This window comes from Scyliorhinus torazame, chromosome 27 (assembly GCF_047496885.1).
Source record: "Scyliorhinus torazame isolate Kashiwa2021f chromosome 27, sScyTor2.1, whole genome shotgun sequence".
Classification (NCBI taxonomy): Eukaryota; Metazoa; Chordata; class Chondrichthyes; order Carcharhiniformes; family Scyliorhinidae; genus Scyliorhinus; species Scyliorhinus torazame.
In genome coordinates, this window is record NC_092733.1 from 32169514 (window position 1) to 32186449 (window position 16936).

The window sequence follows — 16936 nt, forward strand, 5'->3', positions numbered from 1 at the left end:
CACTAAATCATAGTCATTCACGATGATTTGCGCCATCAACTCATTTACCTTATTCCGAATGCTATGGTATTCAAGATGGTACACACGGCTGCTATTGTACATCGGTGGTGGAGGGACTGAATATCGAAAGTGGTAGATGGGGTGCAGTCAAGCAAGCTGCTTTACCCTGGGTGACGTCAAACTCCATGAGTTTTAAGACTGTAGCAATAAAGAATATTCCGTTGTACCCTGTAGATGGCACAGGCTTTGCAAGGGAGACATAGATGAGTTACTTGTTGCAGAATTCCCAGCCTCTGACCTGTTCAGCATCTTTATAGAACAAGAACAAAGAAAATGACAGCACAGGAACAGGCCCTTCGGCCCTCCCAGCCTGCGCCGATCCAGATCCTTTATCTAAACCTGTCGCCTATTTTCCAAGGATCTACTTCCCTCTGTTCCCCGCCCGTTCATATATCTGTCTAGATGTATCTTAAATGATGCTATCGTGACCGCCTCTACCACCTCCGCTGGCAAAGTGTTCCAGGCACCCATCACCCTCTGCGTAAAAAACTTTCCACGTACATCTCCCTTAAACTTTCCCCCTCTCACCTTGAAATCGTGACCCCTTGTAATTGACACCCCCACTCTTGGAAAAAGCTTGTTGCTATCCACCCTGTCCATACCTCTCAATTTTGTAGACCTCAATCAGGTCCCCCCTCAACCTCAGTCTTTCCAACGAAAACAATCCTAATCTACTCAACCTTTCTTCATAGCTAGCACCATCCATACCAGGCAACATCCTGGTGAACCTCATCTGCACCCTCTCTAAAGCATCCACATCCTTCTGGTAATGTGGCGACCAGAACTGCACGCAGTATTCCAAATGTGGCCTAACCAAAGTCCTATACAACTCAAACATGACCTGCCGACTCTTGTACTCAATACCCCGTCCGATGAAGGAAAGCATGCTGTATGCCTTCTTGACCACTCTATTGACCTGCATTGCCACCTTCAGGGTACAATGGACTTGAACTCCCAGATCTCTCTGTACATCAATTTTCCCCAGGACTCTTCCATTGACCGTATAGTCCGCTCTTGAAAATGAAAATCACTTGTCACAAGTAGGCTTCAAATGAAGTTACTGTGAAAAGCCCCTAGTCGCCACATTCTGGCACCTGTTCGGGGAGGCTGGTACGGGAATTGAACCGTGATGCTGGCCTGCCATGGTCTGCTTTCAAAGCCAGCGATTGAATTAGATCTTCCAAAATGCATCACCTCGCATTTGCCTGGATTGAACTCCATCTGCCATTTCTCTGCCCAACTCTCCAATCTATTTATATTTTGCTGCATTCTCTGAGTCCTCCTCGCTATCTGCAACTCCACCAATCTTAGTATCATCTGCAAAGTTGCTAATCAGTCGACCTATACCGTCGTCCAGATCATTTATGTATATCACAAACAACAGTGGTCCGAGCACGGATCCCTGTGGAACACCACTAGTCACCTTTCTCCATTTTGAGACACTCCCTTCCACCACTACTGTCTCCTGTTGCCCAGCCAGTTCTTTATCCATCTAGCTAGTACACCCTGATCCCCATACGACTTCATTTTTTCCATCAACCTGCCATGGGAAACTTTATCAAACGCCTTACTGAAGTCCATGTATATGACATCTACAGCCCTTCCCTCATCAATTAACCTTGTCACTTCCTCAAATAATTCTATTAGGTTTGTAAGACATGACCTTCCCTGCACAAAACCATGCTGCCTATCACTGATAAGTCTATTTTCTTCAAAATGTGAATAGATCCTATCCCTCAGTATCTTCCCCCAAGTTTGCCTACCACTGACGTCAAGCTCACAGGTCTATAATTCCCTGGATTATCCTGCTACCCTTCTTAAACAAAGGGACAACATTAGCAATTCTCCAGTCTTCCGGGACCTCACCCGTGCTCAAGGATGCTGCAAAGATATCTGTTAAGGCCCCAGCTATTTCGTCCCTCACTTCCCCCAGTAACCTGGGATAGATCCCATCCGGACCTGGGAACTTGTCCACCTTAATGCCTTTTAGAATACCCAAAACTTCCCCCTTCCTTATGCCGACTTGACCTCGAGTATTTAAACATCCATCCCTAGCCTCAACATCCGTCATGTCCCTCTCCTTGGTGAATACCGATGCAAAGTACTCATTAAGAATCTCACCCATTTCCTCTGACTCCACGCATAAATTCCCTCTTTTGTCTTTGAGTGGGCCAATCCTTTCTCTAGTCACCCTCTTGCTCCTTATATACGAATAAAAGGCTTTGGGATTTTCCTTAACCCTGTTAGCCAAAGATATTTCATGACCCCTTTTAGCCCTCTTTATTTCGTTTGAGATTTGTCCTACTTTCCCGATATTCCTCCAAAGCTGGCCAAGTTAAGTTTTTGGTCATTGGTAACCACCACCCCCCGCCCCACAGGATGTTGACAGTGGGGGATTTTAGTAATAGTGATGCCTTTGAATATCATGGGGAAGATGGTTAGTTTCCCTCTTGTTGGAGATGATCATTTCCTGGCACACGAGTGCAGTTGGCCCAGCACAGAATGTATTCCAAGCAATCCAATTTTTCCAGTGAGCCTCAAATAGCCCAAAGGTCCTGATGGCTTTTAGGCACAGTCCCTGAATTGCTTTGTCTTTGCCTGTGGCCGCGATTGCCCTTCTGGCTCGTAGAGTGTGTGCTCCAACCCACCCTGCTGAAGGTGAGGCATCAATATAATTTCCACAAACCAGGCAAGGATGTCACTGTCCTTCGCTCCACCTTCCTGCAACTTGCCCAGGCTGAAATTCCTCATGTTGTGACCCAGGAGAGTGCTATCAGCTCTTCAACTGTGGAGTGCGTCACATTTCAGCCCGACCCCCTTTTAGGCAGTTACGCACATGCACACATTTTCCAGTTGGGGGACACTGGATTGTGCTCAGGAACACAAGTGACAGCGCAGGAACATGGGGAACAGAGGAATGCACAGGCTGGAAACAACCATTTTGGTCCATGCGGCCAACCCCAGATTCACCAACACAAGTCCATCAATTGGCGCCCTAGCCACGTCCCTGGCCAACTCCCTCTAATAAAAGGTGCTTTCTGCCTTGATCACCTTCCACGACAGCAGAATTCAAATGTCCTCTGACCTCTACGCAAAACGCATCCACCAGAGCTGCCTAGTCACCTTTGCCCCTGCTAACATGTGCAGTTGGCTCGAGTATTCTGACCAACAATGCCCAGGCATTCTTTGCCCGTTCCGTATCCTGTGGGCTACCGGTTTGCAGCTCTGCTGTTTCTTAGTGAAAGACACTGATGTTTGAAGCTGTGACTGATCCCGGCCTGTTCCAGACACTGGCCCGAGCATAACTGGTCCAGTCGGAGAGAAATGCGCCCGTGGAATCAGTTGTGGTCGAAACAATAGCGTGTAACTTATTGAAGCTGAAAGGACATGTAGCAATGTGCCTCCCCACTAAAACCATACTTCCTGCACCTCTCGCTGTGAGTACCTCGCGAAGAAAGGAAGATTTGAGTTGCCATCGAGAAGAAAACAGGGAAAGGTATTAATTTGATAGTTTAGGTCTTGTTCCAAGATGTTCCAGGAGGTAATGGGAAACCGAATCACAGTAAAGAAATAAGCATTAAATGTTACAACTTGAATAAGATTAGAACATGAGAAGTGTGTCCATTATCAAGAAGGCATTAGCTGGACATTTAGAAAATCTGAAAGCCAAAAGACAAAGTCAAAATGATTTTATGAATGGGAGATGAATTTATCAGAATTCTTTGAGGAAATACCAAGCAATGTGGATAAAGGGAACCTATAGATGTGATGTACTTGAATTTCCAAAAAACATTCAACAAGGCGCCTCATCAAAAGTTACTGCATAAAATAAGAGCTAATGGTGTAGAACATAGAACATAGAAAATACAGCACAGAACAGGCCCTTCGGCCCACGATGTTGTGCCGAAGCTTTGTCCTAGATTAATCATAGATTATCATTGAATTTACAGTGCAGAAGGAGGCCACTCGGCCCTTTGAGTCTGCACCGGCTCTTGGAAAGAGCACCCTACCCAAACTCAACACCTCCACCCAACACCAAGGGCAATTTGGACATTAAGGGCAATTTATCATTGGCCAATTCACCTAACCCGCACATCTTTGGACTGTGGGAGGAAACCGGAGCACCCGGAGGAAACCCATGCAGACACGGGGAGGACGTGCAGACTCCGCACAGACAGTGACCCAAGCTGGAATCGAACCTGGGACCCTGGAGCTGTGAAGCAATTGTGCTATCCACAATGCTACCGTGCTGCCCTTGAGAACAAATAAATCTACACTATATCATTTTACCTTAATCCATGTACCTATCCAATAGCTGCTTGAAGGTCCCTAATGTTCCCGACTCAACTACTTCCACAGGCAGTGCATTCCACACCCCCGCTACTCTCTGGGTAAAGAACCTACCTCTGATATCCCTCCTATATCTTCCACCTTAAATTTAAGTCCCCTTGTAATGGTTTGTTCCACCCGGGGAAAAAGTCTCTGACTGTCTACTCTATCTATTCCCCTGATCATCTTATAAACCTCTATCAAGTCGCCCCTCATCCTTCTCCGTTCTAATGAGAAAAGGCCTAGCACCCTCAACCTTTCCTCGTAAGACCTACTCTCCATTCCAGGCAACATCCTGGTAAATCTCCTTTGCACCTTTTCCAAAGCTTCCACATCCTTCCTAAAATGAGGCGACCAAAACTGTACACAATACTCCAAATGTGGCCTTACCAAAGTTTTGTACAGCTGCATCATCACCTCACGGCTCTTAAATTCAATCCCTCTGTTAATGAACGCGAGCACACCATAGGCCTTCTTCACAGCTCTATCCACTTGAGTGTCAACTTTCAAAGATGTATGAACATAGACCCCAAGATCTCTCTGCTCCTCCACATTGCCAAGAACTCTACCGTTAACCCTGTATTCCGCATTCATATTTGTCCTTCCAAAATGGACAACCTCACACTTTTCAGGGTTAAACTCCACCTGCAACTTCTCAGCCCAGCTCTGCATCCTATCTATGTCTCTTTGCAGCCGACAACAGCCCTCCTTACTATCCACAACTCCACCAATCTTCGTATCGTCTGCAAATTTACTGACCCACCCTTCAACTCCCTCATCCAAGTCATTAATGAAAATCACAAACAGCAGAGGACCCAGAACTGATCCCTGCGGTACACCACTGGTAACTGGGATCCAGGCTGAATATTTGCCATCCACCACCACTCTCTGACTTCTATCGGTTAGCCAGTTCGTTATCCAACTGGCCAAATTTCCCACTACCCCATGCCTCCTTATTTTCTGCATAAGCCTACCATGGGGAACTTTATCAAATGCCTTACTAAAATCCATGTACACTACATCCACTGCTTTACCTTCATCCACATGCTTGGTCACCTCCTCAAAGAATTCAATAAGATTTGTAAGGCAAGACCTACCCCTCACAAATCCGTGCTGACTATCCCTAATCAAGCAGTGTCTTTCCAGATGCTCAGAAATCCTATCCTTCAGTACCCTTTCCATTACTTTGCCTACCACCGAAGTAAGACTAACTGGCCTGTAATTCCCAGGGTTATCCCTAGTTCCTTTTTTGAACAGGGGCACGACATTCGCCACTCTCCAATCCCCTGGTACCACCCCTGTTGACAGTGAGGACGAAAAGATCATTGCAGAAGTGCCCAACGGAATGCCGACTATCCCGCTAATGCGTGCCCCCTCAGCAGTGCGCAGGCCCGGAGCCCAGCGAGGCAGACCGCTTCCTCCTGACGTCAGCACGCTGACCCAAGAGCTGATTATTTAAAAAAATCGATGGGGTCTTCTCTCCAGAAGCGGCGGCAGACAGCAGGTCACGTGCTCTGGGCGCAAGAGAGATTCCTCCATTTTGTAACTTCCGGTAATGCTCGTGAGAGCTCCAGGGCCTCCGATGAACAACCCATTAAGAAGAAGGGGAGTCTAGAACCAGGGACACCATTTAAAATTAGGGGTATCCAATTTATGACTGAGATAAGGGGAATTTATTTCTCTCAGAGTGGTTAGCCGATGGTACCTTTATCCCCCAGCAAGCATTGGAGGCTGATTCATTGAACAATTTTAAGGTTGGAGTTAAATTGTTCATCAGCAATACAGTTATTAAGGGTTTTCTTTGTATTAGTTCAGGGGACATGGGCATCGCTGGCTGGGTCAGCATTTATTGCCCATCCCTAATTTCCCTTGAACTGAGTGTCTTGCTCGGCCATTTCAGAGGGCATTGAAGAGTCAGCCACATTGCTGTGGGTCTGGAGTCACCATATAGGTCAGACCTGGTAAGGACGGCAAATTTCCTTCCCTAAAGGACATTAGTGAAGGATTATGAGGAGGATACTGGAGCTGAAGCCACAATCAGATCAGCCATGATCTTATCGAATGGCGGAGCAAGCTCGAGGGGCCAAGTGGCCAACTTCTGCTCATAGTACTTGAGTTCTTGTATGTACAGAGAGTCAAAGAACATTTTTACAATGTGAGAACAGTTTGTTCACCAGACTTGTTCAATGCTAAAGCTGTGGATACACAGGCGAATTGACCCTGAGGTAGTAAAGCTCTCCCTTTCTTTCCACTGCATGGCTTCTACACACGGGGTGGCAGAGCTACCTCCAGGACACTCCCAAAGCTGCTCTGCAGCCTCTGGCAGGAATACAACACCAATCACCGCAGTTCTCTCCTTTCCTACACCACAAAGCTAGGGAACCGTTTAGGCCTCTGTGGTAACTTGACCACAAAGAGGTAGTTGAAAAGATGTGGTGAAAGTAAATCATCTTTAATATATAAAAGTAACAGTATGGACTCAAAAACGGGAGCTAAACATCAAACTGAGAGTGACAGAATAGAATCAGAACTAATGGAAGTTAAAAACGAATGTACAGAGGTAACAACATCTAATGATGTCTCAGCACTTCCTGATGCTATCAGTAATGGATTTAAATAACAACACTCGGTAACAGCTTCTTCATAAGGCATCTCTCACACAGCTAGGGACAGCAAATATCAACCTGCAGCTGAGCATTCTGCAATCTTTGCACATCCAATGGTTAACTTTACAAGTGCGAACATGGGCCTCTGGAATACATGGACGAAAATTCTCTATAGGTAATGGGAAACTACACCAGCCAGAAGATGGATTACTCACAATCCATTCATTTCAAATAATTCAGTGGAAATAATCTTCTGGGGCGCAATAGCAGGAGCTTTGAACAAGTGGAAACGTTGTCTCCTCCAGGGTGCTAGGTTGATTGTTCCACACTCCAAAACAAAAAGACAGGAATCGAGCCCATTTCTCGCTGCAGATATAACGGAGTAAAGCTTTCAAACCAGTACCCAGTTTGATAAAAAAAAGACAACCCTCTTCCTCACCTGTTGAGTCTTGGTGGATTGGAGGGAGGGATTTCCGCCCTTTACCGCCCTTCAAGCTGGACCGTCGCCACGATTGCGACAGCAGGCTTTTCTTGGCCTGCTTGTTGGGAGAAGGCGCCTTACTGACCTCAGGCTCTTTGGAGGGGCTGGCAGGGGACATCTTGGTGTGGCAGGTTGGATTTGCATGGTCGTGCTCTTGAGGGGTCAGGCTGGCGTCGGCGCACCGACCAGGGTTTAGCCTGGCACTGCGCCGGGTCAGGGGGCTGCTGCTTGGTGGCGTCTCCTCCTGCTTGGCGACATGTTCTAGAAAAAAAAAATTAAAGGATGGAGAAAGCATTCAGCAACAATCAAAAGAGGAGATCTTCCGCCATGTGGGCTGCACCTGACAGAACGAACGTTACTTCATAAAGTGGCAGCTTCCTTGCTCGACTCTTCCACATTGTAGCAGATGGTAAAGAATTAAAGGCATCAAGATGACCACTCGAGCTGGTCACTGCATTTGGGATTATTGCAAACTAAATGTGTCATGTCATCAGAGTGCATTACTGGACTCCGCTTCTTGGTTCAATGTGCACTGTTCTTGCTCCAGAACCACTGTTAACTTCCAACTTTACAGTGCGGATGATTGAAGTATTGACCATTAACTATGATTTAAGATTAACAACAGTGCATTGGTTTCCCTATCTGCACAAGGAGTAGCTACTGTGCGGAGCTAACCCCCCTGAAGCAGACTGAGATTCCACAGTATGTATTTTTTGTCAGCTGTTCATACAGTTTGCCCATGTCACCTGGTGATGGAAAGACGGTTCTGGACAGTTGTGCCTTTACAAAGCACCGTTTGCCTTCTCAGCAAAGCTCTTCACAGCGACACACTACTTCCAAAGTGCGATCACTGTTGTTAGGTCGGCAAGGACTGAACAATACTAACAGCTTGCCAGCAGTAATACAAGAAAATGTTAGGAAAGGACAAGTGCTGTCTAAAAGGTGATGTGAAATTAGCAAATACAGAGTGCTAGTTAAGTGAGGAAGGAAAAGGGTTAAAACTCCACTCCCTACTGAAGATGCACCGTGACTGCAACTAGAGAGAAAGAACCACCAGCCGGAAGGCTCCTGATGGCGATGCGAGTGAAGCAGTCGACTAAAGTTCTGCATCAAAGTTACACGTAGCCAACGCTACAAGGGGATCATGCAAATGGCAGTGAAGACAGATACCATTACGGTAATTTTACAGCAAGCCCAACTAAAAGGAGACGGAATAGATTTTATAGAACGTACAGCACGCACAGAGAACATTCCACCAGTTAGATTGCCCGAGCGTTTATGCAGCACATGAACAGAAAGTTAGTCAAACCACGTGAGCAGGAGGCAGAGGAATGGAAGCCGGCAACAGCATAAAGCGCTACCCTCATCGCAGCGTGATTCTCTTGTTGGTTGCAGTTATACACTTTAGTCCACGAGAATTGCAGAGGCTTTCAATTGTGCATGTGGCAGGCTATTGAACACTAAAAGCGTTAACTTAAAACAGTTTAAGATTGACCCTCGACATTTTCTCTGCCAGGCAGTACCTCCCAGGATGAAGACATGTAGCCATAGAAGGGAGGGAAAGCAAGCTTCTTTTACACTGATTTGTCTGAAGATTTGGGCATGCCTTTTCTCTTTTTAAAAAAAATACCATTCGTAGACAGGCCAGTTATTATCGATGATGAAGCAATAGCAGCAAAGCAGTGATCTCGCGGGATAGGAACGTTACCTTGCTTCCTAGCAGCTCTCTTTGCTATTTCCTCACAATATCTGGCTTTAGCGAGCAATGAGTTAACTAATACTGCTGGATCTCTTTCAGCTTGCCTTGGGCAAGGTCTGTCCATCTATTGAGTACACACGAGTCCTATTTTTTTTTTACTTTGCTAGTACTTTACATTTGCCCACATTGAGCATTGCTCGCTAATAATGAGCCTCAGTACAATCCTTCCACCGGAACGGCGTGTGTCACCCTGTACTTTGTCCAACATCACCTTCTCTCTACAAGCTCTTGCCTCCCGTTTTGATTTTCCCTTTGAACCTCTTCAGGAACACTGTTTGACTTTTTACAGCACGTGGATAGGAGCGGTACCTGTCTCGCTTGTCTCCACAGGACGTTTGTCAATATCACTGTGTGCGCAGCAAATGGATTCTTACCGGGGTTCCCAGGCTTCTGCTGTTTGATGCATTTCCTTTTAGGTGAGGAACTCTGCTGGGAAAAGAAAATGCTTTATTTTAGTGCTTATTACAGTTTGTTCAGGATGAAAGTCGCCCTGCTGTTCGACAAGCAGCATCACTATTTTTAGGAACTACTTGTGGTGCCATCTTATCTACTTCGATCTTTTGAATCAAGTTTTGAAAAGGTTATAATGGGGGGAATCAAAGATGGATTGTCAAGTTTGAAGAATGAGTACAGGTACGGTGCCTCAAAACCGGCAGACCAAAGTCTACCAGGTTTCGGAGGAATAAAATGAGAATCTGAATCCAATCATTAAAGTCATGAAATTAAGCAAATAAGTTTATTCTTATTAAAATTTGAATAAAAAGTACATCAACTGTGGAAAATTAAGGCTTGAAAAGAAATTGAGGTAAGGCTAACTTTTTAAAAATAAATTTAGAGTACCCAATTCATTTTTTCCAATTAAGGGGCAATTTAGTGTAGCCAATCCACCTACCCTGCACATCTTTGGGTTGTGGGGGCGAAACCCACGCAAGCACGGGGAGAAGGTGCAAACTCCACACGGACAGTGACCCAGAGCCGGGATCGAACCTGGGACCTCGGCGCCGTGAGGAATCAGGGCTAACCCACTGTGCCACCGTGCTGCCCAGGGGAAGGCTAACTTACAGGCTTTGGCGGATTCAAAGCATGGGTGAAGCTACCAGAGAACTGCAGCTTCCTGTGTTTGTGGAAAAGCGACCCATCAGCTACTTCAAACAATTTCAAGCGCAGTGCATGGAGTAGATCTCATTGGCCAGTAGTCAAACAGAGAACCCTTGGCCTGGTTTATCTCTGTCATGTGTTAGCTAAAACGTAACTTAAGAAATTAACTAAGAACGTTCTTTGGAAACCCCATAGCGCAGCGAGTAAAACATTTCTTTCCCTCTCTCTTTCTCCCCCCCCCCCCCCAAAGTGTCTATGGCCAATAAAACTGAGGGAGCACTATACGAGCCACTGTACGCCATTCCTGAGGACACGTCCCAAACTCCGAGGCTGAGTTAGGTGGTTCTATGCAGGCTGGGCGGACTAGAGCAAGCCAGGTCGGATGGGGGTCAAGGATTGCTTGGAACCACTCGGGGCTCAGGAAAAGGCTGGTGTGCGAATCGGACAACTGGTGAGCCAATGTAGCACTTAGTTTAATTATTTTGGAAGTTATTTTACTCGTTCGATAACAATTAAAACTGATGAACAGCGGTGTACGCAAAATGTCCGGTTTTCAGACTGCCTGATTTGAGACACTGCATAATGCACGGTGTAGCATAATGAAGTGGTTTGTTGAAACATTGTGTGGCTGAAGCTGAATTTTGAAACTGGATTGTGCAGGGCAGAATGGGGAGAAGGGTGTCAAAGGTGAACCAGATCAGTGTGTATGATTTTTATAACATACACATCTTACTTACTCCCCAGCAGGCATCAGAGGGGGATCTTCCCTCTAGCCTCGGGACAAAGAAGCCGGTCTTAGCATCAACCGGTCGTCCAAGATAAGCTATCCCGGACAGGACCAAGTATTAAACCCGGAATTGTCCTACTCTCGAGCCTCAGCTACTGATTGGGTAAACTTGCTGAGCCACCGGAGGAGGCCCTTTTTAATCGCTCCCTGATCTTTCCATGCCATTCACTGCCCAGATAATCCTTCTTGTTTATAACCCTGACCCAAAGCAAAGGGTGGAGAAATGTTGTCATTGCTTAACTCACAAAGATTTTTTTTTTTAAAGAACACATTACTGACCTGACTTAATGATGTATTTTGATTGGAATTCCGGAGTCTGGAACAAAACAGTTCAGAATAAGTCAGAGAGAGAGAGAGAACGGAACTTCAGCAAATATGTTGGTAGGAAATTAAAATCAGTGAACATTTCCCAAAAGCAAGTTTGATACACTCCACCCCCCCCCACCCCCAGGCTGATCACTTTGAGAAAGAGAACTTGAATTTATATAGCGCCATTTCCAACCATGCGATTCCTAAAGTGCTTCCTAGCCAATGAATTGCATTTAAAGTGCAGTCACTGTTGGAATGCAATTCTCCTCATTTCAGTCTGAAATTGTTTGCGGGTTCAAGTCCCACTCCAGATATTTTGAGACTATCGCCCAGTCATGGGAAATAACCTCCGAGCATCGACCCCCTTTAGAATTTTATGTTACAAAGTCATCACCTCTCATTTTTCCAACTATGGGGTCATCGGCCTAGTCGACTTAATCGCGCCTCATCGGACAACACCCTCACCCCAGAAAATGAGGGTGTTGCATGAAACACACTGAAGCGAAAAGTGGATAAACAGAATTGAGTGAACATAGAAAATAGAAGCAGGAAGAGGCCATTCGGCCCTTCAAACCTGCTCCCCCATTCATTATGATCATGGCTGCTCATCCAACTCAATAGCTGAATCCCACTTTCCCCACATAACCTTTCATCCCCTTCGCCCTAAGTGCTATATTTAACTGCTTCTTGAAAACATTCTTCCGAACTCCAGCGAATACAATCCTAACCGACTCGTGCGTCGGTCCCGCCATCCCAGGAGTCAACCATGAACGAGCTGAATAGCAGTCCAGGTCAAGGGACTGGACGGCAAGCACAGTCTTCCTCAAAACAGACATTGGCTTCCAAAATCTGTGCTCACCCCAATTTCTCCAGAAACATTACAACTCAGCCGGGAAGTGTCGTGAACCACTTCGCTTCCTCATAACGGTTCTGCCGATACAATTAATTTATCACCTCCTATCGCTTTCTCAATTCCCCAAGAATCAGTACTTCACCCTTCAGGACGTATCTGAAAATATTTCAGCATGATTGGAAATGTAATAATTAACTGGACTAATTCGGGACTTTTTCATAATTCATATCGATATGGTATGAAAATCTCACCATTACCAAACAACCAATGACTCAATTTGCTGCTTTTTTCTTTCAAAAAGCAGACTCATCTGCTCACAACGCAGTCTCTATACGCTGGGGAGACCAACTATGGGTGATTGCTTTGTGAAACATCTCCATTCAGTCTGCAAACAGAACCCCAAGCTTCCAGTCACCTGTCATTTTACTTTGCCACATTGCTCCCACTCTGACCTTTCTGTCCTCGGCCTACCGCTGCGATGTTCCAATGACTCATAGAATTTTACAGCAGTTTTATATGCCTTTTTCGTCCTTATTTTCTCCTCAATAACCTTTGTCATCCAGGGTACTCTAGCTTAGGGTACTCTGCCTTTACTTCTCATGGGTACAAACCTAGCTTGCACCCTATTCATCTCTTGTTTGAAAGTCTCCCATTTTTCACCCACTGTTTCATCCACCAAAATGTGTTTCCAATCAACCTGTTCCGGTTCAACTCCCTCAGTACCGCACTGCAGTGTCAACCAACATGTTGCATATAATTCCCTGGAATGGGGGACCCGAGGCATCGACGAATGGTCGGCATAAGATAGATGGCACAGAAACACGCTATTCAGCTGAACCACTCCACGTTAGTATTTATGCTCCACTCGAGGTGACCAAATCTTAAAAAGAAAATAAGGGACATTTCAATTGCGGGACTGGCGGAGAAGCGATTGAGCGGTTGGTGATCATGAAGGGGGGGGGGGGGTGTCAGTGATGGGAGGGGGGTTTGTTTAAAGCAACCAAAAACTTAATTTATCCCGCGGAGTCACAGCATTACTCTGGTCACTCGTCATTTCAACTCAGCATCTTGCTCTCATGCTGCCGCGAAACCCCAATGATGCCCCCTGCGCAAAGTGCAAGAGCAACAGCTCATCTTCCAATTGCGTTACAGCCGTCTGGACTCAACATGGAATGCGCCGAGTTTAGACCGTGAACTTTCCCCCTCCATCTTGCCCCCCCAGTTTGTTGTTATTCAGCACCCCTGGCTTGTTCAACAACTCCCCCCCCCTGTTGTTCGGTCCTGGTCACCAAACCACACATTGCCCATTCACCTTTGCCACTATTAAAACTCCTCAGTCCCTCACGATACCATTAACAGCCCCATTGTTTGATGTCCATCGCTCCTGCCCCCCCTTACGTCGCAAGTTTACCGAAGAGGCCACACGGACTGGAGGCATTAACTCGGTTTCTCTGGGCCGTACAGCGGGTTAGCACTGCTGCCTCACGGCGCCGAGGTCCCGGGTTCGATCCCGGCTCTGGGTCACTGTCCGTGTGGAGTTTGCACATTCTCCCCCTGTCCGTGTGGGTCTCACCCGCACAGCCCAAAGATGTGCAGGGTAGGTGGATCGGCCGCGCTAAATTGCCCCTTAATTGGAAAAAATAAACTGGGTACTCTAAACTTATTAACACTCTCTCTCTCTCTCCACAGAGCTGCCCGATCCGCTGAGTTTTTCCGGCCTTTTCTGTTTGTTTATGGGACGGTACTGACCGTTTCTTCACCGATCCGCCCTCCTCCATTTTCTGCCGCCGCCCCGCTCAAAGGCGCGCGAGGGATCATGGGGCGAGCCCCCTGCGCATGCGCGCCGGCCGGCCGGCCACTGGAGTGCGCCCGGCATCGCGCGTGCGCGCCCGGATGGGCACGCCGGAGTGCGGGGGCGTGGATTGGGAACGCCCCCTGGCAAACGCCTCCCTTCCCCTCGGGGCCCCGCCCCCTGTCCAGCCCCACTTTTGCATCCGCCCCGCCTCCACCGCTCTCCCTCTCCCCCCCCTCCCCCCCCCCCCCCCCCCCCCAATCACTCCCTTCGCCCCGCCCCCATCCAACCGCCAGTAACGGCCGCTCTCCTGCCGAGGTGGCGACTGGAGTTGGCAGATTTCCGGAAAGAGCCGAACAAACCCGAACGGCAGCTGGGCGAAAGTTCGGAGCGCGGCGGAGAGGCGAGATCGTCGTCGAGGAGGAGGAGGAGGAGGAGGCGGACAGCTTTCCAGGTGAGATACCCCGGCGGTGCCCAGGGCGGTGTGTGGAGATTTGGGGGTGGGGGACACACCGTGTGTGTGTGAGGGGAGGGGGAGAGGGAGAGGCCCTCCCTCACCTGCGGACAGGCAGCGCCCAGGTGAGTCAGTCAGGTTGGAGCTGACACCTGAGTGAACAGGTAAAGGTCAGTGCGGCCCCCCCCCGGCTCCCTGCAAACCCCCAGCATCGCAAACACTTTAATAACAACCTTAATAACCCCATAACCCGCCCTGATTCACTCCCCAATTTATTCAGTGTTTATTTTGGTTAGTGACATTTTAAGCCTATTTTTGAGGGGAAAAAAATCCCCCTCTTGCCTCTCCCCAACCCCCAAGTCTTCATCGGTTGCACCTTTCCCTCTTTGTTTTTTTTTCCAAAATAAATTTTAGAGCATCCAATTCATTCTTTTTCCAACTAAGACGGCAGCACGGTGGTTAGCACTGTTGCTTCACAGCTCCAGGGTCCCAGGTTCGATTCCGGCTTGGGTCACTGTCTGTGCAGAGTCTGCACGTTCTCCCCGTGTGTGCGTGGGTTTCCCCCGGGTGCTCCGGTCTCCAACCCACAGTCCAAAGATGTGCAGGTTAGGTGGATTGGCCGTGATAAATTGCCCTTAGTGTCCAAAATTGCCCATAGTGTTGGGTGGGGTTACTGGGGTATGGGGATAGGGTGGAGGTGTTGACCTTGGGTAGGGCGCTCTTTCCAAGAGCCGGTGCAGACTTGATGGGCCGAATGGCCTCCTTCTGCACTGTAAAAAATTCTATGAAGAGGTAATTCAGCGTGGCCAATCCACCTACCCGCACATCTTTTTGGGTTGTGAGGGTGAGACCCACACAAACACGGGGAGAATGTGCAAACTTCACACGGACGGTGACCCGGGCCAGGATCGAACCCAGGTCCTATGCGCCGTGAGGCAGCAGTGCGAGCCACTGTGCCGCCTCTCTTTGATGCTACGCACTCATTTCCTCTTTTCCTCCAGCGTTTTGAGGGGAGTGGCTGACTAAGCTTTCAGTCCCCTCTGCTTCATTCACAGAGCGCAGGGACGAGGAGGTTATGTTGAACTTGTGTGCAAGATACTAGTTCAGCCTCAGCTGGAGTACGGGCGCTGCGTTTTAGGAAGGATGTGGAGGCATTGAGAGAGAGTGCAGAAAATAATCACTAGGAAGGTTCCAGAGAATGAGGAGCTTCAGGTACGAAGGTAGTCCTATCTTCTCCAGTCTGCTTTCCTCGGCAAAAAGAAGACTTGAGAGGAGATTTGATGGAGGTGTTCAGAATCGCGAGGTGTCTGGACAGAGTGGTAGGGAGAAACTGTTGTCACTCGTGAAAGGATTGAGGACAGATTAAAAATAATAGATAAAAGAAGCAAAAAAACACTTCAAACATAAGAACTAGGAGTAGGCAGTTCAGTCCCTCAAGCCCGCTCCGCCATTCCAATACAATCATGGCTGATCTCTGCCTCAACGTTCCTAACCATTCCCCATAATAACCCTTCAACCCATTACTAATTAATAATCGTCTATCTCCTCAAATTTACTCAATGTCCCAGCACCCACCGCACTCTGGGGGAGTGAATTCCACAGATTCACGATCCTTTGAGAGAAGTAATTTCTCCTCATCTCTGTTTTAAATCTGCTACCTCTTATCCTAAAACCATGATGTCTCGTTCTAGATTGCCCCAGAAGATCAAGCATCCGCTCCACGTCTTCTTTGTCAATACCTTTTATCATCATGTATACCTCGATTAGGTCTCTTAAAACCGAGAGAGCATAGGCTTAAACTGCTCAATCTCTCTTCATAAGACAAGTCCGTCATCTCTGGAAACAATCTAGTGAACCTCCTCTGAATTGCCTTTGATTTACTGCTCTGTGCCTCCTTTTTCACGCAGCGAGGGGTTAAAACCTGAATGCACTGCCTGTGAGCGACGGAGGCAGGTTCAATCTAAAAAGGAAAAATGTGCTAGGGTTATGGGAAGAAGGTGCCAGAATGAGGGGAACTGCTCATTGGAGAGCCAGTGCAGACATGCTGGGTGGGCCAAATGGCCTCCTGTACTGCATCAATCCTATGATTTTCAGCACTTCCTCATTCGTCTGTCTGTATCGTATGCAAAACATCCTTCTAAACGTCCACATCTCAAATGCATTCAGCTAGTTGATAATTTGCTTTGTTTGTTTTGCCCATATTTGCAAGGCATCTAACATAGCTGACAAAATGTAGCACCTCCGCATTCTTTTCCTAAGATTCAGGTTCAGTTCCTTTGTTCTGAAAAAGCTGCCTTGACTATCTCAGATCTACTTTGGACATCTTTTGGGGGTGGGTTACTTGAAAGAATATGGGCAATCTGGGCCACCCCGCAATGATCCTACCTGCTAAACTGACAGTGGGTAGT

At 47.4% G+C, this 16936-nt stretch overlaps 2 protein-coding genes across 5 annotated transcripts in view; one reads left to right on the forward strand and one right to left on the reverse strand.

The window, feature by feature from the left end:
• dsn1 (DSN1 component of MIS12 kinetochore complex) overlaps window positions 1-14135 on the reverse strand; it is a 37046-nt gene extending 22911 nt beyond the window's left edge. The window contains exons 1-4 of one of the 3 annotated variants that reach the window (XM_072491225.1): window positions 14032-14135; window positions 11400-11436; window positions 9610-9661; window positions 7435-7737 (exon numbers count right to left, since the gene is read on the reverse strand). In XM_072491225.1, the coding sequence (XP_072347326.1) occupies window positions 7435-7737; window positions 9610-9661; window positions 11400-11436; window positions 14032-14060 (421 nt within the window). In that variant the 5' untranslated portion in view covers window positions 14061-14135. Of the gene's footprint in view, window positions 1-7434; window positions 7738-9609; window positions 9665-11399; window positions 11437-14031 lie in introns of all 3 variants that reach the window. The other 2 variants (XM_072491226.1, XM_072491224.1) reach the window with 2 other exon arrangements.
• A 223-nt stretch (window positions 14136-14358) lies between these two features.
• The window catches only part of mvb12a (multivesicular body subunit 12A), a 120328-nt gene continuing 117750 nt past the window's right edge, over window positions 14359-16936 (forward strand). The window contains exon 1 of one of the 2 annotated variants that reach the window (XM_072491230.1): window positions 14359-14528. The gene's annotated coding sequence lies outside the window, so the exon portion shown is untranslated. The remainder of the gene's footprint in view (window positions 14529-16936) is intronic. The other variant, XM_072491229.1, reaches the window with a different exon arrangement.